Below are 26,449 nucleotides of genomic sequence, written 5' to 3'. Positions count from 1 at the left end.
GAACGGCGGCTCAGTATTGGCCAGTATTGGCTCTGGTCATGTGATGCTGATGCAGGAGCCGGCCAATACTGAGCCCGCGTTCGGATGTAAACACGGAAGCTCTTGAATGAAAAAATAGCGTAGCAATATGACAGAGAACAGACAAATGTATGTTATCGATGTCTTTAATACCTTTCTAGACCTCAAAAGGTGCCAGCGTGGATCAGATACCCTCGGATTTCATCAAAAATATCTTAATTTGTGTTCCGAAGACAAACGAAGGTCTTACGAATTGGGACGACATGAGGGTGAGTACTTAATGACAGAAATTTCATTTTTGGGTGAACTAACCCTTTAATAACACCATTTGTGTATGGGGAAAAAACATAAAAAGGGCTGAAAAACACTGCACATTTCTGCTTTTGAACTTCCAAAATGCACTGCCCCATAAACCGTCCATAGCAAATGTATTACTGTACACATCATTTTTTTGTACACAACTGAGGGACAAGTCAAAATTATTGCTTTGAAACAATGTATATGTGTAAAGTGTATAAATACTAGACTGGACTAATAACACTTAAAGGGATAGTTCACTCAAATATGAAAATTTTGTAATTACTTACTCACCCTCAAGTGGTTCCAAATCTGCATGAGTTTCTTTCTTTGGTTGAACACAAAAGAAGATATTTTAAAGAATGTGGGTAACCAGACAGTTGATGGCACCCATTGACTTCCATAGTAGGGAAAAAAATACTATGGAAGTCAGTGAGTGCCATCAACTGTCTGGCTACCCACATTCTTTAAAATATCTTCTTTTATGTTCAACAGAAGAAAGAAACTCATACGAGTTTGGAACAACATGTGGGTAAGTAAATGATGACAAAATTTTCATTTTTGGGTGAACTATCCCTTTAACTTGTACTAAAGCTGTTGCATTCATTTAATATAGAAACAGACACCTGAATTGTCAGGCATAAACAGACATGTGTTGTGTTGTTATTGCTATTGTGTTGTTATTCCAAAAATTTTCTTTTTGGAACAGATTACCTGGGATATAATAATTTCTAGAATCATTTTCTTCCACTTTGGGAATATTCTGTAAGCATATATTTTTCCTAAACCCTGAAATAATCACAAGTGCATCCAGTAAAAGCAGTGGTGTTAAAGGTTAAAATGGACTTGGCATTCCTTCGTTTTTTTCCCAGCCCCTGTAGCAGGGGTACACAAGGGTACAGAGAGTGTGAGGCTGGAGGCGGGATGTCCTACTTTAGGAGGGAACGTGAAATTTCAAAGACTAGTGGCCCCTTCCTCAGAATTCACCACATGCTTTCATTCTTTCCGCTTCTTTGCCCAGTCTGTTTTATCCCATGGAAATAAACACACACACACACTCAGAGAAACCTCAGTATAATGGTGCTAGGAATAACATTTACTTAAGACAAAAGCAAATATGTGAAGTATGAGATTTTTCTACTGTTCTTTTGCTTTGTTGAATATTTCACAGATGTATTTTCCAGATGAAGACAGATGAAGTTTGTGTATCAGGCCTGAAAACTGTCATAAAATAACTTAATAAAGATGCCTGGCCAAAGCAAAAGTGTAAAAAAAAAAAACTCATTTTCTCAACTTTGTCTTTTTGTCCTCCTCTTTCCCTCCGTCTCTTTCTCGTTCCCTCCCTCTCTCAAAGTAACCATGTGCTTTTCGTGTCAGTAGACAGATTTAACCCTCTCCTCAGATGCACACTGCTGTCTCTTTTTCTCTTTCTTTTTCTTTGACTTCTCCTGCTCTCACTCCTTCAGTTCTTTATGTGTTCATTCTTTGCAGCTTTTTTCCCTCTTTATGGCACTAGAAACTCTCCTGTAGAAGAATTTATGTAACCTCAACAGGACAGAGACCTTAAACACACACAAACGCTGAGGAAGCCACAACAGAAACACGTCCAACAACAAAGTTTTGAACAGCGGGACCAACTTCAAAAGTCTGAGGATTACTGGGAGAGTAGAAGGAGCGTCAGGTTGAAAGAGCGGGACCATGCCGGACTGTCAGATCCGGATTGGGTTTGTGCCGGTTGTGCTGGTCTATTTCTTTCTGCTGTTGGCATCTGGTTCAGGGAATGCACGCATGATCAGGAAGAGGGGACTCAACCAAAAGGTGAGGATTCTAATGTGATTGCCATATTCCTGTACCACAGTTTTTGACCATAATCATATACCATGGATTTTCATAAAACTACCATGGTACATGTCCAAAAAACATGGTATTAACATGGTACCATGTTATATCATATTCATGTGCCATAATATTTTGATCATGGAATTGCTATAGTGCCATGTCATTTGTCTTTTTATTACTTTTTTTGTAATGGATTATGGTTTGTGCTATATTTTGAGCTGGGTAGGAAAATTATCTATTTTCAAGATTTTATTTTCAGATTACCACAGACTTCAAATATGCTATAATAAGAAGCAGTAATCAAATTTGAACTCTAATATGATATCTGATATACGTTTGATCAGAAAAATTCCATGGTACTCTTTGGCGCGTTGTTAGTGAAGGCAGTGTTGGAGGAAGTTGGCATCTGTGAGACTGTAAGAGGGTTTTTAGGTCCATTATACAGTGAGGGGGAAAAAGAAATGAATACACTGTGTCTCTGTGACTCCAGTGGAGTTTCTGTGGTTACGGTTGAATACTCAGGCAGTATAGAATGTATTGTGTGTGCAGCAGATGCATAGTAACTTGAAGCTGGAGGTTTCTGGCCCTCTGCTCATTAGTCCCGATACGTTTGATTGATAACAATTAACAAGGGATGGCAAGATGGAATTTGCACCGGATGGTGATCCCTTCCCAACTGACTGAATTCCAGAGTTATTCTGATTACGGCTCCTCTGTAGAATTCAAGATTGACAAGATTTTCAAACGGATCCATTCACACGTTCCACAGGAAATGGAGTATAGTAGCTCATTATGGAATAGTAGCTCATTTTTAGGTTAGGTGTGTCGTCTTCTTTCTGATTTTGTCCTTAAAAGTCCTCTCATATTCATTTTTCTTTGTTAATTTATCTTTCCATTTGGCATTATGACAAGTAACATCTGCTATCTGTCCTAGCTGTCCTCTCTTTCTCGCTCTCTTTCTGCGGAGTCATTGGTGTGAACTGATGAAGCATGTGTAGACACAGTACAGTGCTGTTATAGCAATGAATCATAATTAGGTGCACATTGAGGGTAATTGAGATCATTCCACTGATGTGACCTGTCTTAAGAAAAACAGCAATAACAGGTCAGAAAAGTAGAAAAGGTTTTGTAACACAGTATTATTAGGGGAGTGAGAAAAGTGAGTTTGAGCCAGCATTCTGTATTTTCTGGGTGGGCTTGAAGCGGTCCAAAAGACATCCTGATCCAGCTGGCTCCCAGCTCACTCGTAACTGCGAACAATCATGGACTATTTATCCTTACAAAGCATTTATGCTTAAAAAAGCTTGTGGCTGTTTCGTGAACAACTCTGAATCAGAATGTAATCAATCCATGAGCTTGTTTCATAGGTTTGGACTGCTAAAGTACAATGGCAAGATTATAAAGCTAAATATTTCTTATTCATCTTTGCAAAGATAGCCATCACAAAAGACTAATGTGGATATCAAAGCTTTTTACGGCATATAACAGCTCAGTCTCTCTGTAGGACATGTAAAGGCATGTGAATGGTCATCGCAACTCTGCTGTACCCTCACAACCCCATCAATCTCTGAGGTCCACAGTGATGATTAACAAGCCAAGGGCGAATGGTTTAAAAGCTGACAGAGATGATGACAGATGTTTTAGAGCTACCTGTCAACAACCTTCTAAGGCGATGCAAGTGTCTGTCTTCCTCTTTCAGGTTCTGTCTGCACATAGACTCAAATCAGCAGTGCAGTATCTGCTTGCATGGCAGGTTATTTCAAACTGGAGCTGTTAATGTTTTGCACCGTAAATAGCATTTGCAAGATAGTAATCATTAATTTTTAGTTTTTGCAAGATATTAATCATTAATTTGCAGCTTTAATTATCTGATTAACACCCCGGAAACTTCTCATTGTCCAGTGTTAAAGAAGCTACTTTGAAACTGCTACAAGCTACAAGCTACTAACAAAAAAAAAAAAAAAAAGCTAACTACATGACAGCCATTTCAGGAGTCATTATCTTAATAAGTATACAAGTATCATATGACAGTATTTTTAGATTCAGAGAAATATTTATCTGGCAGAATAATAATTAGGATCTAAATTAGGATGACAGAAAAACAAAAATGTAACTATAACATAAGTAGAATTGGTAGGGTAACACTTTATTTCAATGGTCCCCCAACAGACATTCTACTGACTGTAAGTAATTTAATTTGCAACTACATGTCAACTTATTCTACTAACCCTAATCTAACAGTCTACTACAGTCTACTAATACTCTAATGAGAGTTAGTTGGCATGTAGTTGCATAGTTACTTATAGTTATGACTAAAGTAGACCATCGAAATAAAGTGTATATCCTATTAAAAAAGAAAACAATTATTTTTAAATTCTAGTAATATTTCACAATATTGCTGTTTTTACTGTATTTTTGATCAAATAATCTAGCCTTGGTGAGTGTAAGATATTTCTTTCAAAAACATCTTACAGACCCCTTTTGAATTGTCTAGTGTACAGCTAATAAAACTACAAAACATGATATACTGTATACATAAAACATAATGTAAAAACATGATGAACGGCACAGCAGCATTAAACTATTTCATTACGAAAAGATGCAGAGACTTGAAATGAATGAATCATTTATTTGATCAGAAAATTGTTTAAATCAACCGAACCAGTTTCCAAAACTTTCCAGCACTACATACAGTACAAGACAGACAGGACAGATTGGGAGAGTTCAGCTCATCCATGGGTGCGATTAAAATATGTCGAAAAATACCAATTCTGACCAAAAGTTATAAGTTCTTTAAGAAGCATTTGACTGTTGTGGTGTATCAACTCCAGCTAATACTCAGCATGAGTTCAGACTAAAGCAGTTGTACAGCAGTCATGTGTTCTGTTGCAGAGGGAGTTCAACAGTAATCCCAGTCAGCTGAGATAGAAATAGTAGTTTTACAGGAAAATTAAACATAAACATGTTTAACTCATTTTTTTTTAATCTATAGATGCGAACAGGCTTTGTAAAAAACCATGCCCAAATATTTAAAAAAATATATATTTCTGTAATGTTTAGATAAAATAGGCTACATGAACTTTTCATTAAGAACTTATTTCTAAATTTGACCTACACTGTAAAAAAAAAAAAAAAAATCCGTAAAAAAAAAAAATCCGCAAAAAAAAAAAGGAAAGTGTACTGGCAGAACATTGCTAGGACATTATACAGTAATTTTACAGACATTTCCGTTAACCCTAAAACACAACGCAATGAAGTTAAAAATTCAAAATAGAAGTAAAACACCTGTAAAAAAATTAATACGGAAAATTCCGTCAAATTAAAGCAGTACATTCTGAGTGTAACAGCTAGATTTTCAGACAGAACCACAAGTTTCTGAAGAAAATGAGAGTGGCGCTTGCCATGGCAAAACTTGGCACAAGGTATAGTTGCTAGGATGTTCTAGGTGTTTTCTAGGCAGTTGCTAGGGTGTTTTCTGGGTCGTTACTTAGGCCTCGATATGTGGTTGCTAGCAGTGTTGGGGGAAAGTTACTTTTAAAAGTAATGCATTACAATATTGCGTTACTCCCTAAAAAAAGTAACTAATTGCGTTACTTAGTTACTTTTTATGAAAAGAAATGCATTACATTACTTTTGTACTACTTTTTCTCACCTGGGCTTGCTTATTTATTTAATATATTTAATTATTACAGGTTTGTGTAAAATTCTGAGATTGCATTTCACTGTTTTTATTCATTTTGAGGAATACTGAATGTATTTGTGCAGGTGAGATGAGTAAAGGCATGTTCACATTTAGTCGAGAACTACAATAACCATCGTGTTTACACAGTGCACACAACACTTCTGGGACAGGAGAGCTGTCAGTCAGTAAATGTGAAAACAAAGTAACTTGTGTTACTTATTTGAAAAAGTAACTTCAATTTTTTGCCATAAATTGAAAAAGTAATCCGTTACTTTACTAGTTACTTGAAAAAAGTAATCTGATTACACAACTCAAGTTACATGTAATGCATAACCCCTAGAGTGCTAGAGTGTTCTAGGCAGTTTCTAGGGTGTTTTGCTAGGTGTTAGTTACTATGTGGCTGCTAGGCAGTGTGTTCTGGGTGGTTGCTAGGGAGTAATTTGAGTGGCTGTTAGGTAGTTTCCTGTGGTGCTGATGTTTACACCATGATATGTTTAGCTGGTATATGTATGTTCAAAACCCATTTTTGGTCTAGAATACACCAACTGACATTAAATGATGCACATAACCATTAATTTAAACGATATTACAATACATTTAAGGGGAAAGGAAATTAATCTTGCTAATGAACAATTTACTAACCTCATGGCATGTCGATATTGAATTAGTCTAAAATAGTCTACATTGGGACTGCTAAATTATTTCAAAGAGCTTAGGGAACACCATAATCATGAACCATAGAGGAAAAGAGTTTATCAAGAAAAAGAGGTGAAACACTGAAACAAGTGACCTTAACCCTTCCCCTCATCAAGCTTTCGGTTCTGATCTTCAGATCTGCCAATCACACAGACCCCGTCCTACTCCACTCAGCTCAGACTGAGCCAAGCCTCTGAAGCACCTAAGAAGCTGTAAAATACCTAGAACTCGGCAGGAAATGAACATGCAGACGTCTAGACTTAAATCACAGCACATCGGAGGAACTTGGAAAGAGAGGAAAGGGGGCTATTTAGTTTTCCTCTCGTAATTATCTTAATGATTGCTTAGAAGACCACACTACAGCGTGCTAAGTATGTCAACATGTATTTAGTTCAAATCTTATTGTCCATACTAATAGGGGCCTCAACTCAGTGAACCTGAAGGATGTTGAGCAGTTACAGGGTGGAGTTACAATTTAAACGGGAAGTAAATGATGTTTTGTGGCTCCTTGAGGGTGAGGGAGTGTAATTTTGCAGTGCTTAACCCAGCATTGGTGACATTGAAATAATAGGCTGCTCTCAGTTAATAGTGCACACATTTTTCACCAGACAAGTGAGAAAAAATGGGTAAAATCTATATATGGGTCTACATTTTTTATACAGAAAGACTGTACAGACCTCTTTTACAATATTTTGCTTACATTTGTGTTAAAACACCAGCAAAAGCAGCATCAAACAGTAAAAAGTTCCTGTATTGTTAAATGAAATATCAGCATCGTTGTCTGATCAAATCAGAGGACCGGAACAAACTGTTGTACTGATATCTCATAAGCAGGAACAGAGAATTTGGGAGAGATAAGTAGAAAGACATATACAGTACCGCATCAGGGGACCTATTCCAGACAGGAAGAGCACACTACCACTTCCTCTCTGTCTGACCCAGAGACACTTGGGGAAATATTATCTGTATGTTAAATAAGCAAAGGCAGACTTATCCTAACCAGGATGCATTCAATTAATCAAATGTGAGAGTAAAGACATTTACGATGTTACAAACAACTTCTATTTCAAATAAACGTGTCTGCTAAATGTATAAATGTAAACTGTTTTCATTATTGATAATAAGAAATGTTTCTTAAGGACTGAATTAGCATATTAGAATTATTGAATGATCATATGACACTGAAGACTGGAGTAATAATGCTGAAATTCAGCTTCACCATCACAGGAATAAATTACATTTATTATAATAGAAAACAGTTATTTTAAATTGTAATAATATTACACAATATTACTGTTTACTTTATTGTTGATCAAATAAATGCAGCCTTGGTGAGCATAAGAGACCCATGTAACTGTTTAATTGCTCTTATACTCTGTAAAAAGATTAGAAAAAAAAGTTGAATCCAAGCTAATTACAAAAACAACCACAATGGGCCAATGCCAGACATTTGCTTTTATTTTAAAAGTTTGTTCGAATGCAAAGCTCCAAACTTGCTAAGTGAACATGCTGAGTTTTTAAGATGCATGCAGTTCACAAACCCCTAATTTCATTAGCAAACAAAATCACAGCCACATTTCGACTTGGGCTTTAATAAAAGGCTCTGCAGAGGAGAATGAAGCTCTGAACGCCAGCTTATACAAGTCTGCATTCTAAACAGCTATGGTCTGGAGTTTCAGCAACAGTTTAGTATATACTTGGCCAGGGTAAGAGGAGAATTAGTGAGCTTGAGTAGTGTTGAACTGTACAAAGAAAAGCAAGAGCGAGAGAATGGAGGAGGACTCTCAGAATAGAGTGCACCCCTAAAGAGTACCTCTAGTGCAAACTGAAACCTGGCTCTGGCAGATCTATGAGCCCATTGAAGAACCCATGGGAGGAAGAAAACTATGGAGTAGAAAGGCTCAGACTTGGATGAAAAGCCTTTTTTCTTACCCAGCGTCTGTATGAGAGGTATTATGTTCCTGAACAGTGTAGCCGTTATATTAACAGTGCTACATCAGAGAAAACCGTGTCACAGGCTATAAGAGACATAAAACATTGCATGGAAAAACTGTATACCAGTGATACTTTTGTGTAGCACACTATGCTGATTTTATTATTTTTATTTCTTATTAGTTATTATAGTTATCTAAGACTAAATCCATAAAAAATTACAATAACTAAATTAAAGCTGCAAGCAGTGATGAAAGGGCCCTTGCACCCGGGCTCACCGCCACCCGTTGCCCTTGTAAAAACAGCGAATAGTGGGTGACATGCATGTAAGCTAGTAAATACAGGAGAAATATGGCAAAGTCATTTCGACGTGCCACACTTTCTGCTGCCAACAGGTGGCTCTTACTGTGAATCATATTCAGACTATTACTGAATATTGCCATGTAGATGTCTTTAGGCCAGGACTATTATCAAACATGTGAAGTTTGGAGCAGATTGGACATTGTATGCCTGAGTTACAACAACTTCCTTTTTCGTGGCGTTAATCGCATACTTTAGCACTTAGTCAAGTGTTGCATGATTTAACATGTTTCTAGCATGTTTGGTACTTCATGGCATATTTAAATGTGTTTCTGGGAGTGAATTACTGTGCAAAGCAGGTCATTTCCTGTTGCCAGCAGGTGGCGCTATGACTAACTGAATATTGGCATATAGATGTCTTTAGGCCAGGACTCGTATCACACATGTGAAGTTTGGGGCAGATCGGACACTATATGCCTGAGTTACAACAGCTTCCTGTTTCATGGCGAAACATCAGACTTTGTCAGGCCCCCATAGAAACGGCCTTCAGCGAAAACTCAAGATCTTTGCAATTTAACATCGAGGCCTTAAGATTAGACTGACCAAATATGATGTTGATCTGGTTAAATCTCTATGAGGAGTTAATCACAGTGTAAAACATGCCATTTCCTGTTGCCCACAGGTGGCGCTAAGACTGTAATTGAATATTGCTATGTAGATGTTTTCAGGTCAGGACTCTAATAAAACATGTGAAGTTTGGGACAGATCGGACACTGTATGTCCGAGTTACAACAACTTCCTGTTTCATGGCGAAACATCGAATTTTGTCAGGCCGCCACGGAAACGCCCTTTAGCGAAAACTCACGATCTTGGCAATTTAATGTCACAAAGGCCTTTAGATTAGACTGACCAAATATGATGTTGATCTGATAAAATCTCTAGGAGGAGTTTGTTAAAGTACAATGTCTGGAAATGGAAAAAACTGCAAAATTTTGCAGAGAAAATTCAAAGTATCTCACTTCCTGTTGGGTATTCAGATTTTACACCCAGGACCTTTTTTTGTAGGTATTGGGCTGTTACATGTATCTACCAAATTTCATACTTGTATGTGAAACGTAGCACGAAAGACGCTTAATTGAAATTTTATAGGTGGCGCTATCAAGCCATTTTGCCACACCTAATTCAGAAACCCATATCAGACGTAAATTTTCACTACTTTTGACGCGTGTGCAAAGTTTCATGAGTTTTCGAGCGTGCTTAGGCCCTCAAAAATTCATTTCAAAGAAGAAGAATAATTGACTGAGCAATTACAATAGGGTCCTCGCAGCACCGGTGCTCAGGCCCTAATAAATTTTCATTGAGTTTAAAGATGCAGTAAGCGATTTCAGAGAAACACTCTTGACATTTGAATTCAACCTAAGCAAACAAACCCCTTCCTTCATCGCTCCGCACCCAAAACGCATGTACACGCAATGCAAGAGTGGATGTCTCTTTATCATAGAAGAAGTAAAGCATAATAATGCTTTGCGAAAAATAAAGCGAAGATGCCGAACAAACAACAAGGAAGAACAAAAAATGAACATACAGTACACAAGAGTATATACAAGCAAGAGTTGTTAGTTGGCAGCAGCACACTAGCTCCAGACAAAGAATGACACTGAAAACCGTTACTATAGCTAACATTACAACAACAGCATGTCTTTGTTCTGTGAAACATAGCAAAACTTTCTTGCGTATGGAGCAAAAACAACGTTTTTCCATTTTCAGGCCTTCCCACTTAGGTCTCTCCAGCGCTGGAAACCTTTTCTAATATTAACGCAGGTCCTAAAGCTCTTGCCTGATCATAACCCTTCTTTCTTTTTCCAGAGATATTCATCTGACCTTTTCTCTTTTGTAATGTCTCTCAGACATCTCTCTTTCTACAGTATTTCTTCAAATCTCCCTCTTACTCACTGACTCTCCTCCCCCATATGTGTATACTCCCCCTACTGCTGATTGGCTACAAGTGTGCTTTGGTGCTGTTCAGATCAGTTCGATTGATTGATTGATTGATTGATTGATTGATTGATTGATTGATTGATTGATTGATTGATTGGCCAATCCGTGTCACGGTCCTGATCACCCTGTGTCAAGGTTTATTTTTTTTTCATATTACATATGTTGTCTATTTGTCAGGACTACGAGTACCCCAACCATCCCCAGACCACTCAGCACCAGAAGAATGACCGCTGTCCTCCGCCACCCCAGATGCTGCCCGAGCGGGCATGTGAGGTGTCGGGTTGCCGCTCTGATTCTGAGTGTGAGAGACACAAACGGTGCTGTTACAACGGCTGCATCTACGCCTGCCTGGAGTCAGTACAACCTCCACCCGGTGAGAAAAAACACACTACGATCTGCTCAATAATCACCACAAGCAACCCCACAGACACACACATCCACTTTAGCATACAAGGTATAGTGCAAATGGATTTTACAATGAATTGAGGAGTAAGGTGTGATTTACTGAGCAGGGTGTGTATAAGGTAAATAATGGGTAATTTTGGCCATGCTTATATTGTGTATTGATTTCTTTTTGTCAGTGCTGGACTGGTTGGTGCAGCCCAAGCCGCGGTGGTTAGGAGGGAACGGCTGGCTGTTAGATGGACCAGAGGAGGTTCTGCAGGGTGAGTATGGATTAATCAATGAATTAGCGCACTGACTCGCCATTATTTGTCATTTTAAACCATATTAAGTAATCTTAATAGATTTTAGTATTGAATTTTACGCAAATGAAAACGAGGCTGTCTTTATAATGGCATGTGCTACATAAAGGTCCAAGATCACATGTAATTTTCACAACTCACAACTTTCAAACCTGTGGAGTTTTTGTGTACTGAAAGTTTTTTTGGAAAGACGTTTCATCAGCTGAACACTTCTGTCCCTCACAGCCTCATTTTTATTCTTGTCAAAATTAAATAAAATGCTACCCTGACTAAGGTCTATTCATATCCAAAAATCTATCAAAAATAAGAAAATTTAGAAAAAAATAAGCTGTAGGGGGGGTTCATGAGTTGATGAAAGGCTAATAATGAATTAAATTAAAAAAAAATATATTAAAATAAAATTTTACTTAAAAATAACTTAAAAATAAAAAACAAAATTAAACTCTTACTAATAAATATAATATAATATAATATAATATAATATAATATAATATAATATAATATAATATAATATAACATAATATAATATAATATAATATAATATAATATAATATAATATAATATATAGTTTTATAATTTCTAAATATAATTTATAAGATATTTTATTTAAGATTATATAAATACTGCAGTTAAGTAAATTTATATTATATAAAATGATTTTATATTTGTTCTTATTTTTACTAGATTTAATATTTTATTTTATATCATATAAATGTTTTATTTGCTTATCTGCATGTCATGTGACCATTAACCAACATTGGAGCCCTGACCATGTGACTGTGTTTTATAAAATATTTTTAAATATGAACTTAAAATCTTAAGGGGTCAAAGGGGTTTGACTGACTTTTTTTTTTTTTTTTGAGGAATATACAATAACTGTAGAAAACTACCCAGAAGGCTCTAACTGGCCCATGCTAACCAGCCAAACCTTGACAAGTGGTGCTCACTACAGAGCTAAATGACCTCCACCTCTTCAAATGCCATGGGTTAAGCTTGAGTTGATCTAAGAGTGGAAGGATAGAGTTATGTGTAGGGTTAGGGTTTGGTTGGACCTTCTAGCTCCATCCATTATACCCAAATTACATAGGAGATGGGGAGCTAGACTTCACAAGCCTCAACCTTGACCCCTCAATACATCCCTAGCAGTGACACTGCCACCTGCAGGTGGTTTGGTATTCCCAAATCAAGTATTACAAGGATTACATGCACACTTTGTCTGCGGAAAAACATTCTGGTGCTCAAACCGACATTCCAATAATACAAATGGCCTATTGTGCAACATAATACATTGGTAACTTGTTTGAACACAGATATGCACACAATGGCACAAACCAGTGACTTGCTTAACTGTGTTTATGTGCAGCTGAGGCCTGCAGCACCACCGAGGATGGAGATGAGCCTTTACTCTGTCCAACTGGTTACGAGTGCCACATCATCAACCCAGGAAACCCCTCTGCTGGGATCCCAAACCGAGGCCAGTGCATTAAACAGCGTGGAAACTCAGGTCTGAAAGGGCTCCTCCATCCAATCTTTCATTAATACATCCATCACTCTGTCCACACGTTATACATTGTGTAGGCTATATAGTATGGTGGTTAAAAACATTGTTTTAGTAAACGCCTAAGCAAGATTACATTGAAAATCCAACAGCAGATTGTAGATTTAATATAGGGGTGAATTCAGGTTGATTGTGACACTTTTTCCAAGTCATCTCAATGGCCAAAAGTGTCCCATTCACCCTGAATTCACCCTATTTAAATAAAACATTCATACAATAAACTCATTTAACTGTTCTCCCTCTAGATGGACGTAGCCTGAGACACAAGTCTTCCAAAGATTATTTTTCCAAGGATTTTTTAGGTTAGTACGACCACCAATTTATTTTGTCTTTCAGCTGTAGGGAGGGGAAGAATAAAAGCAGCCATTAATAATAGACTGACAACGAGTTTATCTCTGTTCACCAGGAAGTAACCCCAACAATGCAGTGAGCTATGAGAAACAACAGCACAAGCACTTGGGCTAAGACAGGTGAGTTGATTTTAGTTGAGTTTCACAATTGCATACGAATCCCAACTTTTGAATCCTAATTTTTGTAATTTCTGTTTTACAAGAGGCATTATCTTTTTTTTCTCATTAGGTGACTGAATGTGGGTTCCATTTTAGAGGACTGTAGTAACCAGTAACCACTGACCCTTATTCCTGAACCCCACCCTTCAAATCCATCGTAACTGGACAAGCCTTTCTCTTTAGCTTAAACCAGAGATCGGCTCATATCTGGTGCTATTTATCTTGGGTGCTTAATGTGGAGACAGAAATGGAAAGCTAAAATTTCCTACCTCTTACAAAAGCCAAAAAACAGACCACAGAAAGTATCAAAGAGCTCATACAATACTATCTAATGTCTTATATGCATACTTTGGGTAAAAAGCACATTTCCTCAGAATTAACTGTATTTGAGAGTTTTAAGAATGATACTTTGTGTGTTTTTTATGCTGCTGAGTCTGAACTCTTGTTTGGTTTTTTCTTTCAATTGATACACCAAAAACAGCTGGTTAATATGTTCTCAGTTACTATAAACTCTTAGGGGGAAAAAATTCAATAGGTTGACTCAATTTTAAAGAACATGTGAAGAAGGTGCTATAAATAGAAAAAAATTACCAAATGATTGCCTAATACTTTCATGTTTACAGGTTATTTCAGTTTTTTTTTTTTGTAGTAATATAGTATATTTACGAGCTGTTTAATTAATAATTAATTAATATAATTATAATCATATAATTAATTAAATAATTAAAACCAAATTAATTAATTAAAACTAAAACCATAAAATGATCCCATAATAGGAACCCCTTATGGATTCTATATGAAGTGCCTGACAGAACCTTTTAAGGTTCTATATAGAATCATTTCTTCTAATAGTGATGTGGATTTAATGGTACAAAAATACTCCACAAAGATCATACCACACAATTATTTTAAAAAAATATATATGTTTCTTCTTTTACGTTTTTTTTTCTTCTTCAAAAAATCATGTTTAGGTGATTGCCTCAACAGCTCACCATAACCAACAGTTAAATTCCAGCTTTGCTCCATCACTGCAAAATATTTGTTTTTCATGTGGTGCTTGAACTGTGGTTGTTGTTTACTGAGCCTGTGACTGATTGTGCAGATCTGTGTTTTCTCCACTACTCTCTGATAAGCTATACAAGTCTGACAAGTGGGACAAACCACAATACAGCCTTTAATAAATCAAAACATTTGAAACTGGTGCTGCATATTACTGCTTTGTTATTCCAAATAAAACAGTTGACAAAATATTTCAGTGTCGTCTTCAAGTGTACCCTCTATGTTTATAGACATGGTGTTATGCAGGGTTTGAAATTAATGAAGAAAATCCAGCAAATCTTTATTTAGAAAATTAAAAAGGTAGCTATATATGAATAGTACCTTCTGTGATAACTATCATGAAACCATTTGCATTTATTTTGGCGTTGTACTTCTTTAGTTATATTGTGGTGTAAAGTACATACATTTCAAGACCTCTCTCAATTTTATGCAAGGTTATACTGTACATCAGGGATGGGCAACTGAAGGCCACTGTCCTGCAGAGTTTAGCACCATCCCTAATCAAACACACCCTACGTGAACCGCTAAGAACGTGACAACAGAACCTACAACTGGAAGTTTTTTTCCTAACAATATTAAAATGAAAATTCAAATGCTTAAAAAGATCAAATAATAAATCAAAGTTTCAAAACAGCTGCTCAAATGCTCAAATTATTAAATAGGTTAGTAAATCAAACTCTCAAACAGCTGCTCAAATGATAAATCAAATGCTCAAATGCAATTTCATATCCTCATTCGGAGAAGCATGAACTGTATCAAAAATCAAATTAAAAACTAATTTGTATTTGATTTTTCAACCCAGTATAAACCTCTATAATTCAATGCTCAAATCATAAATCAAATGCTCAAATTATAAATCAAATGCTCAAATTATAAATCGAATGCTCAAACAAACGGACATCGCAAATAAAAAATCAAATGCTCAAACTGACACTCCAAATGATCAATTCAAATGAGGCGTGTCAATCAAGTGGCGTGTGGGCGGAGTTTTGAGGCGGAAGAGGAGACTTTCTTGTGTGCAGGTTGGGTAACTGCCACACTTGAGTAAAAAATATGATTCTGTAAATCATAATAATGAGAAACTTTCTCGTAATTATGACATTTTCTCATAATAATGACTTAGTTTCTCATAATACGTCTCTTGTATTACTTCTAAGCATGCGGACCAGAAGTGAGTGGCACGCTAGTGACATCCGCTGGTCAAAACTTCTTTCTCCGGACGCGCGTCACATGTGCGTGTCCACCGGCGCGGAGCAGAGCGAGCGTTTTGAAGTCCGCATGCTTTGAAGTAATACGAGAAAGTTTCTAATTATTATGAGAAACTAAGTCATTGTTATGAGAAAATGCCATAATTACGAGAAAGTTTCTCGTTATTATGATTTACAGAATTATTTTTTTACTCAAGTGTGGCAGTTACCCAAACAGCACACAAGAAAGTCTCCTCTTCCGCCTCAAAACTCCGCCCACACGCAAAGGGATTTCATTTATCATTTGCGATGTCCGTTTGAGCATTTGATTTGCCATTTTCGTACGTGTTTTGAGCATTTGATTTATAATTTGAGCATTTGATTTATGATTTGAGCATTGAAATATAGATTTAATTATGACAGGTTTATACTGGGTTGATAATGAAAATTAAAAATCAAATACAAATTAGTTTTAATTTGATTTTTGATACAGTTCATGCTTCCCCGAATGAGGAAATGAAATTGCATTTGATTTATCATTTGAGCAGCCGTACGAGAGTTTGGTTTATTATTTAATAATTTGAGCATTTGATTTATCATTTGAGCAGCCGTTTGAGAGTTTGATTTATTATTTGATCTTAAGCATTTGAATTTTCATTTTAATTTTGTTAGGAAAAAACTTCATACACTAACGTTAGCCTATTTGGTTAATACTTTTAAATTGCATGCACTATCATATAAAAAACAAACAAACGAACAAACAAACAATCATTTAATTGACAAAATTTGACATTTCAACACTTACCGCTGAATCCGTCCGATGAGACCACGGAGGAGACGAGAGAGATGACACAAAAGACAAATTCACAGTAGTTAACGTTACCTGTAATTGCCTCGCCTGCATTATTTTCACAGTAAAATTCTGAATACGATATTATATTGTGAAATATCACAGTTAAAAATGTGAAGGGATAATGTAATTTACTGTGAAATATTACAGTTACATCTTGCGAAATCCTAGTGTGCCTGCAATTTTTTAACAATCCTTTTAGGGTTTTTCAGATATATTTGATTGGGGATTGAGCTAAAACTGCAGGACAGTGGCCCTCCAGGACTGGAGTTGTCCATCCCTGTTGTACATAGACAGTATAAGAGACTAAGAAAGCTATAAAGACCACAAAAGTTTGTGAAGCTATATTTGTGTAACCATATTTTTATATCATCATCTCCCGTCCTCCTTTGGCACCTTTTCTTTATATATTTTATTTTAGTTATTTTATTTATTTATTTATTTATTTATTTTTGTAGTTATATTTCTCTTTTTTCTTTCTTTTTTACTGCTTTATAAATGGTTTATACTTGTTTGTATAATGTTTAATATTTTAAAGTGAATGAAAGAGTGTAATGTTAATGTTTCTTGTAATGAAAGCTCTCTTGAATATAAATCAGATTATATAATAAATATTTTAAAGCTAAGCTGTAACTCTGATAATCTAATTTATGTAATTATATTGTTATTTTAGAATTAACTGACATTGCGTTTAAATAATATCGAAACAACATGTATTATAGGCCTAATAATTTGTTTAATCTTCATGTTGTTTCGATCGGGACCTTTATTCTGAAATTAGTTTTTGTAGACAGGGCTTCTGTTCCGGGTCAAGAGTAACCAACGTGGTGGATCTTGCAGCTCAACGTGTGCGGTACTTCTGAGTGGGAAAAATCTGAACGAGAGAAAAATACATACGAAAAGAGGGTAAGAAAAGAGAGAGAGTCATTTTGTACTTGTATTCTTTTCTTCTCGGGTCATGCGGCATTAAGGCTGTGTCGCGTAAATAAGTATGTTAACCTACTTCAGAAAGACAGTTTCAGAAACAAGCAAGAACGTGATATAGTTGGACAAATTTTCAAATAAAGTTGGAAATTTTGATATTTAAACAAGTTACATTTGCAGTTATATAAATAGGCTCCTCGTTTATGATAACTTTAGCAAATTATCATAAACGAGGTACTTGATCAAAATTTCAGACTCTATGACAAAAAATTACAACGTTCTTATTATGTCCATAGGTCTCAGATCAGCGATGGGGGAGTTTAAAGTTCACCGGGTTCGGTTCTTTGATTACATGCCGTCGGGAATCAGAGCCCTGGCTTTCAACCAGCATAATGAAAGGATGGCAGTGGCGAGGATGGACGGAACAGTGGAGATATTCCACTGTTCAGACAGATATTTCCAAGAAAAGGTACGTTAAGTAAAGCTTTGTCATGTTTTTCAAATCAGTGATCATAGACATCACTTTCTTAGGTTTGGGTACCAGAGCTATTTTGATAAAAAGGTTTTTGATCAGCAGACTGTGTTAAAGATGTTTAATTATGTTTCCTATGTCCACAGATCATCCCTGGCAGAGAGCAGTGTGGGATTGAAGGCCTGTCCTGGGTTGGTGAGCGTCTTTTCAGTGCTGGTCTAAATGGTGAAATAACTGAGTATGACCTGACAAACCAGAGAGTGAAATACACCATTGAAGCTTATGGAGGGCCAATCTGGACTATTACAGGCAATCAACAAGGAACACACTTAGCGGTAGGTTTACTTTCCTTAGTACAATGTGTAGAAGTCACCCACACTTCATGTATGAATGCCATTGTATTAATTAATTTTGTTATCAAAACAAAGGCCATTTATTTCAAAGTCAGCATGAAGTGGGAGTTGTGATAATCTTCCCTATTATGACATATATCTGAGTGAAATGGCTTCTCTGGAATTGATTGGATGATTGTGGTTTGCTATTGCTGTGATGTCATGTGAATGACAGGTTGTCCCGCCCTCGTGCCGGTAAACGCATCATCAGAGAAGAGATGTCGGTGCAGGAGGGAGGGGAAGTTATTTTGATTAAAGATTACGCAGGCACATGAAAGAGAAATCATTTACAACAAATACTGCAATATTTCATAAAAAAATCAGAATTGTCAATTTAATTTCATAGTGACTTTAAAGAAAGATAAAGCATGACATTTTATATATATAATAAAAAAAAAGTTAGTTCAGATTTTGTTTTTAATGTTTGTAGGTTGGTTGTGAAGACGGAACTGTGAAATTGTTTGAGGTGAATGAAGACAAAATACAGTTTGAGAGAAATCTGGACAGGCAGAAAGGTGAGATTATTGGTCTTGTTTGAGAGTTTCAGATGCATTAATGGTTACCGTATTAAAAATACTAAATGTCTGATCATCTGACAACCTTATTCCATAGGCCGCATCATCTCTCTGTCCTGGCACCCATCAGGATCTAAAATAGCAGCTGGAATGATGGATAGGATCCAGGTTTTTAATGTGGAGACAGGTAAACAGAATTTGTCTTTCTTCCAAAACATCTTATTGCAGTCTTGTAGAATGAGTACATGAACTGGAGAACTTTAATGTAATCAAGTGTGTCAATTGTTTTTTGTTTTTTTAGGCCACTCTATACACAGGATGCTGGCTGACAGAGGGGTCGGGACATCCCGCAGTAAGGAGTGCATGGTGTGGAGTGTGGTCTACCTCTCGGATGGGACCATCATCAGTGGAGACTCTGTGGGAATGGTCAAAATGTGGAACGATCACACTGGTACACTAATCAAAAGCCATAATGTCACAAAATGTGACGTGCTGGCTTTATCAGTCTCTCAGGTGAGAAGATTGCTGCAAATTTGCGTGCAAATGGTAGCGTCACATTTGACTTTAAAGACTAGCTTGTAAAATATTTTTTTAGAAGTCTCTTATTCTCACTAGAGCTGCATTTATTTGATTAAAAATACAGTAAAAACAGTAATATTGTGAAATTCTACTACAATAAAAATCCTTCAGTAATCATTCTAATTTTCTGATTTGGTGCTCAAGAAACATTCCATGTTATTATCAATGTTGAAAACAGTTGTGTTGTTAAATATATTACTGACCCCAACCTTTTGAATTGTAGTGTACATAATAGATTACACAACATACAACAATAAAACAGATAGGAAAAAGTCTTATTGTACCCTCTTGAATGACAGAATGAGGACAGCCTTGTGGCCGGGACATCAGAAGGATTTGTGGTACAATTCCAGTTCATCTCTATGGTTCTGGAAAAGGATGACAAAGAATGGGTCAGAACCAGAACATTTAGGAACCACACTCATGATGTCAGAGCTGTGGCAGAGATTACAACAGCTGTGGTTTCAGGAGGTGAGTTTTTTTTCTTAGATGATTCAAACAGAGCTGTCTTCATCACTCAATCCATCATATGACTGAAGTATTTTGTCGTCTCAGGTATGGACACACAGCTGGTCGTGAGACCATTATTAGACAAGATTGAAGTGAAGTCATGGGCCTCTGCCTTGCGGAAGATTAACTTTCCACATGTGAGTATTGTGAACTTGTGTCTTGCACTTAGAAGACTTGTTTGTAATAGATTTTTAATAGCAGGGTCTTGTTCTGCACTTTTTCATTGCAGAGGAGTCTGGTGTCCTGTGCAAGAAAGTCAGGCCTGATGCTTTTCCAGTATCCTGGTCATCTGGAGCTCTGGAGACTAGGAGAGAGTGAAGAACAAGGTGAAGATGATATTCAGTGTGATCCTCAATATCAGTTAGAAGTTTGGACACACCTAATCATTCTTTACAATTACTGTTTCCCACATTTTAGAATGTAGTAAAGTCATCTAAAGCTATGAAGCGGCACAAATAGAAATGTTGCAAAAAAAAAAATTGGAAAGAAATGAATATTTTTATTCAACAAGGAAGGATGCATTGATTAAAAAGTGACAGTTAAAACATTTATAATGTTACAAACGTTTTCCATTTCAAATAAATGCCGAAAGTAATTTTGAAGTAAAAGTAAAAAAGTAACCTTCTATTCATCAAAGCTTTCACAAAAATATTAAGTAGCACAACTGTTTTCAACATTTGTGCACCAAATCAGCATATTAGAATGACTTCTGAAGAATCATGTGACACTGATGACTGGAGTAATGATGCTGAAAATTCAGCTTTACCATCACAGGAATAAATTACATTTTAAAACATATTAAAGTTGGAAAAAAATTAAATTGTAATACTATTTCACTTTACTGTTTTTACTGTAATTTGATCGAATAAACGCAGCCTTGGTGCGCATAAGAGACTTTATTCAAAAACATTAAATAAAATTATACCAACACCAAACCTTCGAACGGTAGTGTGAGTAGTGACTGTAATGTTTAACAAATAAAAAAATCATAAATTTTAGTTAAGTCATCTTCATTTATATAGTGCTTTTCACAATAAAGATTGTTTCAAAGCAGCTTCACAGTGATAATAGGAAAATTAATTGACAGAGATTGTTTTGGCTTTACAGCAGCTCTAAGAAAATATTATTATCAAGCTAAAGTAGATTTTTGATTGAAATTTTAGCTGCTTTAAAGTAAGCCACCCTTTGCGTAAAGCTCATTCTCTCATGAGGTGCTGCACCGCGCCACAACAGCTAAAAGCTGTCTACACTGAACGTGACAAGATGACCGTTGCTAGGCACTTGGACTACGTCAGAAATAGAACGGGGAATCCATTGCTGTTGGGAATTTGTCGCGCTGCATCCAGTGTAGACAGTATCACGGATTATAATGGGTTCTGTTGTCTTTTAATGCGTCACGTTGCGCCGATCGCGTCCAGTGTAGACATGGTGTTAATCCTTTACATGAAAAGATGTTTATAAAAATGAGAAACCAGTTTAGTTGAGTGTCTCCAGGCTTTTGACTGATAGTGTATGAAATAATTTCTAGTTGACTTTGGCATATAATGTACATTTTTCCTTGATGTTATTATTTATCGGTCTTTTGTTTTCAGGCCTACCAGGAAGCAGCTTACTTGTAAAAAGAAAACCAGAGAAACTGCTTCATTTGAAAGTGAAGGTACCATTCTTGCTTTGAAAATCAATGTTAATTTTTCTTTAAAGCATGACGTGAATATTTTTTTTTTAAAACATTACAATTGATTAAAATGATTTCTCAAAATATCCATATTGAGTAGTCCTCTTTATAACTCTATCCAGTATGTGTTGAGACTTGTGACATCCGTAGTGCCGCTGAAATGAATGAAGTGATTGAGCTGTGATGTTTATCTGCAGGGAGAGGATCACATCCGCTGCAGTGCCGTGTCTCCCTGTGGAGAATGGATTGCATACTCCACAACCAGCAGTTTACGGCTCTACAGGCTACACTGCGACAATAACAATGTCAGCATCACAAAGGTACTGTAGATTTCCACAGAACTGCATGAAAACAAATTACATAGCTTTGAAGCATGGTAAAGAAATTCATAGATTCTCCTTGAATTTTGAAAAGTCTGATGGCCTCAGATAAAAGTCCCATGAAAACTGATTAAATAGTAGACTGACATTGTTTTGTTTTTTTGTTTGTTTGTTTTTTCCTTCTTTCAGATATCCAAAATTCCAAAGGTACTCAGCTCAGCCAGTCAGCTTTGCTTCTCCTCAGACTCCTCCCATTTGTTTTCCGCCTCCACACAGTCATCAGTGCACTTGGTCTCACTCAGCCAATCAGGTTGCAAGTTTGTGGGCACCCTTAAACCCAAGTCAGGTGAGAGGACTATATGGTTTTATCTTTAGGCTGCTGTGAAAATGAATTCAAAAGATTCACAGATTCAAAAATGAATGCATTAATTTGATTAAAAAAAAAGTGACAGTAAAGACATTTATAGTGTTACAAAAAAATTTGGTTTCAAATATATGCTTAATATATGCTCAAATGTATATCAAATATATAACTTTTTATTCATCAAAGAATCCTGAAAAAAAATATATATATATATATTTCCACAAAAATATTAAAGGATTAGTCCACTTTCAAATAAAAATTTCCTGATAATTTACTCACCCCCATGTCATCCAAGATGTCCATGTCCTTCTTTCTTCAGTCAAAAAGAATTAAGGTTTTTGATGAAAACATTCCAGGATTATTCTCCTTATAGTGGACTTCAATTGGTCCCAAACGGTTGAAGGACAAAATTACAGTTTCATTGCAGCTTCAAAGGGCTTTAAACGATACCAGACGAGGAATAAGGGTCTTATCTAGCGAAACGATCTGTCATTTTAAAAAAATTAAAAATTATATATTTTGATCGCTCATCTTGAACTAGCCCTCTTGTTCTTCTCTAATAGAATTCCGGCAGTGTAGACGCTGCTAAGTGTATTACTGCCCTCCACAGGTCAAAGTTTGAACTAATTGTTATATACTTGTACTAGCTTATTGTATATGACAATTTAGTTCAAACTTTGACCTGTGGAGGGCAGTAATACACTTAGCAGCGTCTACACTGCTGGAATTCTAATGGAATGTTTTCATCAAAAATCTTAATTTCTTTTCGACTGAAGAAAGACGGACATGGACATCTTGGATGACATGGGGGTGAGTAAATTATCAGGAAATTTTTATTTGAAAGTGGACTAATCCTTTGAGCAACACAACTGTTTTTAACATTTATGATAATAAGAAATGTTTCTTGAGCATTAAATCAGCATATTAAAATGATTTCTGAAGGATCATGTGACAGTGAAGACTGGAGTCATGGCTGCTGAAAATTCAGCTTTGCCTTGGCAGGAATAAATTACATTTTAAAATATATTAAGATAAAAAAAAAGTTTTCTTAAATTATAATATTTCACAATATTACTGTTTTACTATTATTTTTGATCGACTAAATGCAGCCTTGGTGAGCATAAGAGACTTATTTTAAAAAAACTTTTTTTTTTTTTTTTTTTTTTCTGACTCCAAACTTTTGAATGGAAGTGTATATGCAACAAAATTATCCTTCTCTTCCAGGTTCCCATCAGGCCATTCACTTATTAGCAGCCAGCGAAGATGGCAAATGGTTGGCTTCTGCGAACAGTGACCACGAGGTTCACGTCTACAACCTGCATACACAGAAGGTGTGTTTTGTGACCAGTGTTGGGGAAAGTTACTTTTAAAAGTAATGCGTTATAATATTGTTTACTCCCTAAAAAAGTAACTAATTGCGTTATGAAAAGTAATTCATTACGTTACATTTCTCACCTGGGCTGTGCTTGCTTGTTTGTTTTATAATAACAAAAAAAGTCCTGTTTTTGGTAAATGTAAAGACACTTTCACTCCAAAAGTGAAATGATAAGCCTCAGGCTGAAGGAAATGCAAATGCAAATTCACGCTTGTACAGTAGAGGGCGCAGCTAAAACAAACCTTTCAGCTGTGCTGCCATTCTATATTGCAGAAGAATAGGCAACAGGAGAATAAAGTTTAACACTAATACTTCAGAAATAAAAACACAAAAATGAAACACAAATGTGATGTTTATCTAAAGTTATTTTTGCTTAGTATGGTTGAATTTGATCATTAAAGGTCATTAAAGCAGCAAAGACATTGGTTAATACATTATTTGTTTTGTTTAAAATATTTAATTATTCCGGGTTTGTGTAATATTGAGTTTGCATTTCACTGTTTTTATTTATTTTGAGGAATGCGGAAGCCTCACATTTAGTCTAGAACTACAATAACCATCATGTTTACACAAGTGCACACAACACCTCTGCACCGTACTCCCGATTCCTCTCCACATGGAGACGAGAGAAGTGTCATTCAGTAAATGGGAAAAAGTAACTTGCGTTATTTGTTTGAAAAAGTAACTCTGATATTTTGTTTTAATTTTAAAAGTAATGCGTTAATTTTCTAGTTACTTGGAAAAAGTATCATACTGATTCATGATTACATAACTCTCTTTACCTGTAATTCGTTACCCCCAATACTGTTTATGACCACAGTGTTTGTATACACACCTTTTGGCTTGCTTATTTGGGGACACTTAATATTCGGCAATATTATTGACATTATCAGAATTGAACTGGGGCTTGTACCATGATGGCAGTTGAACAAACGTAGGGTTACGGGATTAGTTTTGAGTTGACCAAACCAATCCAGTCAGACTTCGTTGGTACCGTGGCGCTGATCATCAGCTTTCTCTGTCAACTCGGGCTTTGATCTGGAGTTTATGGAGAGCATGCTCATGAAAGTGACATCAGTAGCAAACAGCCAATCACATGCCTTGAAACTATTGAATTCTGTTTGCAGCATTGAATCATTATTTTCCTGTTTATCACTCTAAAGCTGCTTTAAAACAATCTGTATTGTATAAAGGTGACTTGACCTATAGATATATTTGACAGAAGATGGATGGTTAACGATGACCTCATGTGTTTCAGCCTCATTGCACAGTTCCTATATACAGTTCTGCTGTCAGCGCAATGGCCATCCACCCAACAACAAACTGTCTGTTCATGATGCATGCAGATCAACAGGTAATTAGTGAGCTTTTATGGCAACCTCCATTGAATTGCTTATGTGTGACTTGGTGTGGTTTTGAATGTATTTTTGATTTTGTTCACCACAGATGTTTGAGTTTTCCATAGAACAGAAACAATACACGGATTGGAGCAGATCGGTGCAGAGAAAGGGCCTTCATTATATCTGGCTGGGAAGAGACACACCGTGCCTCAGTGTGATGTTTAATCCCCAAAATCCTTCCCATGTCATCCTGCATGATGCGTACATGCTCTGCATCATTGACCAAAGCCTGGTGAGACTGACTTAGGCATGCTCTGTCATTACATTTAGTGGCTTCAGAAAGCATTTGCCACGCTTAAAATTAATGTCTAAAATTGTTAAATTTTGGTTTGACAAAATATCAAACCAAGTGGTATTATTTTGAAACTTTTCACTAAACATTTTTATTTTTATTTTCCTTTTCTATTTGGATATTTTTATCTAATTATATTTTAAGAATTTTCATTTGATCTCAAGTTGATTTAGCTATTGTCGTCATGTAAAAAATGTAATTTTTTATGGTTGTGAGCCTCACATTTCTAATGATTTTACAAAACTGTGTGTGTCTTTTCTAGCCACTGCCTGATGGTAAAACACAATTCTACAATCAGCTGACTCTGAAGAGCCTCCCAAAGGAACAGAGGAGATCTCACAGCCATGCTTTCAAAGTCTGCAAGACCTTCAAGGTGCGTGTGAGCTACATGTTTGTTTGTTTTTTCTTTTCCTTTTCCTGAAATTTTGGATGGAAAATTCATTGCTTTTGATTCTCTTTCTCTCTTTTAGGATATCTTGTGTGTTGAGCTGATGTCAGATCAGTCTCTGGTGGTGGTTGAGCGCCCTCTAGAGGACATCACCACTCAGTTGCCCGCACCCATCAAACAAAAGAAATTTGCCACTTAAGAATAAACCCCTCCTGTATGTGTCTGGCCTCAGTGAGGAAGTGTTTTATTAACAGACTGCTAATATTTTTTTCCCTGTTCCCCCATTGGAAAAACTGCTGAGACAGTATTAAAAAGAAATATTTACTGTACATTCTGTGTTTGTCTTTTGTCTAGAAAGGTTAAGTTTGACATCTTCAGGTATCAATGTTGTTATTAGTAACAAACTATTACAATTGTTTTCTGTAATTGAAATAAAGCTGAAATAAAATATAAATAGATAAAAATTAGATGTTTTGCCTTAGCAACTAAACTGAAAGAGGTTTAAGTTGATGTCACTGATTTATATAAATTAGATTAGTAGTTGAAGTACTAAAATATGTACTATAATAGAATATAAAAATTATTAAAATAATACTGACATTGTGACATCTCCA

The 26,449-nt window shown here is 36.1% G+C and overlaps 2 protein-coding genes across 3 annotated transcripts; both read left to right on the top strand.

The window, feature by feature from the left end:
- The first annotated feature begins 1,680 nt into the window (after positions 1-1,680).
- Positions 1,681-14,774, top strand: wfdc1 (WAP four-disulfide core domain 1). 2 transcript variants are annotated; one of them, XM_051870408.1, is made up of 7 exons: positions 1,681-2,133; positions 10,940-11,135; positions 11,344-11,427; positions 12,830-12,970; positions 13,270-13,326; positions 13,431-13,494; positions 13,604-14,774. In XM_051870408.1, exons 1-6 carry the CDS (start codon positions 2,014-2,016, stop codon positions 13,487-13,489), a joined length of 657 nt encoding a protein of 218 aa, XP_051726368.1. In that variant the 5' UTR covers positions 1,681-2,013; the 3' UTR covers positions 13,490-13,494; positions 13,604-14,774. The 2 variants fall into 2 exon arrangements, with proteins under 2 accessions (XP_051726368.1, XP_051726369.1); XM_051870409.1 differs by lacking the exon at positions 13,270-13,326.
- A 2,595-nt stretch (positions 14,775-17,369) lies between these two features.
- utp4 (UTP4 small subunit processome component) lies at positions 17,370-26,164 on the top strand. Its single transcript, XM_051870959.1, has 17 exons — positions 17,370-17,535; positions 17,850-18,022; positions 18,172-18,360; positions 18,848-18,932; positions 19,030-19,119; positions 19,234-19,445; positions 19,811-19,982; positions 20,067-20,158; positions 20,251-20,347; positions 21,614-21,678; positions 21,894-22,016; positions 22,206-22,362; positions 23,605-23,711; positions 25,014-25,109; positions 25,202-25,387; positions 25,710-25,820; positions 25,918-26,164. The coding sequence occupies exons 2-17, from the start codon at positions 17,864-17,866 to the stop codon at positions 26,032-26,034; spliced, it is 2,058 nt and encodes a 685-aa protein (XP_051726919.1). The 5' UTR covers positions 17,370-17,535; positions 17,850-17,863; the 3' UTR covers positions 26,035-26,164.
- Positions 26,165-26,449: the final 285 nt, after the last annotated feature.

Source organism: Ctenopharyngodon idella, chromosome 18, assembly GCF_019924925.1.
Source record: "Ctenopharyngodon idella isolate HZGC_01 chromosome 18, HZGC01, whole genome shotgun sequence".
Classification (NCBI taxonomy): Eukaryota; Metazoa; Chordata; class Actinopteri; order Cypriniformes; family Xenocyprididae; genus Ctenopharyngodon; species Ctenopharyngodon idella.
The sequence above is the reverse complement of the archived record's forward strand: the minus strand, read 5'-3'. Positions and strand labels throughout refer to the sequence as shown.

Excerpts from the sequence above, each read along its gene's own strand:
- wfdc1 (XM_051870408.1), top strand. The coding sequence starts at position 2,014 with ATGCCGGACTGTCAGATCCGGATTGGGTTTGTGCCGGTTGTGCTGGTC. Across the intron at positions 2,134-10,939 it reads AGAGGGGACTCAACCAAAAG|GACTACGAGTACCCCAACCA; the intron begins GTGAGGATTCTA and ends TCTATTTGTCAG. Across the intron at positions 12,971-13,269 it reads TAAACAGCGTGGAAACTCAG|ATGGACGTAGCCTGAGACAC; the intron begins GTCTGAAAGGGC and ends TTCTCCCTCTAG.
- utp4 (XM_051870959.1), top strand. The coding sequence starts at position 17,864 with ATGGGGGAGTTTAAAGTTCACCGGGTTCGGTTCTTTGATTACATGCCG. Across the intron at positions 21,679-21,893 it reads TGCTTCATTTGAAAGTGAAG|GGAGAGGATCACATCCGCTG; the intron begins GTACCATTCTTG and ends GTTTATCTGCAG. Across the intron at positions 25,110-25,201 it reads TGATGCATGCAGATCAACAG|ATGTTTGAGTTTTCCATAGA; the intron begins GTAATTAGTGAG and ends TGTTCACCACAG.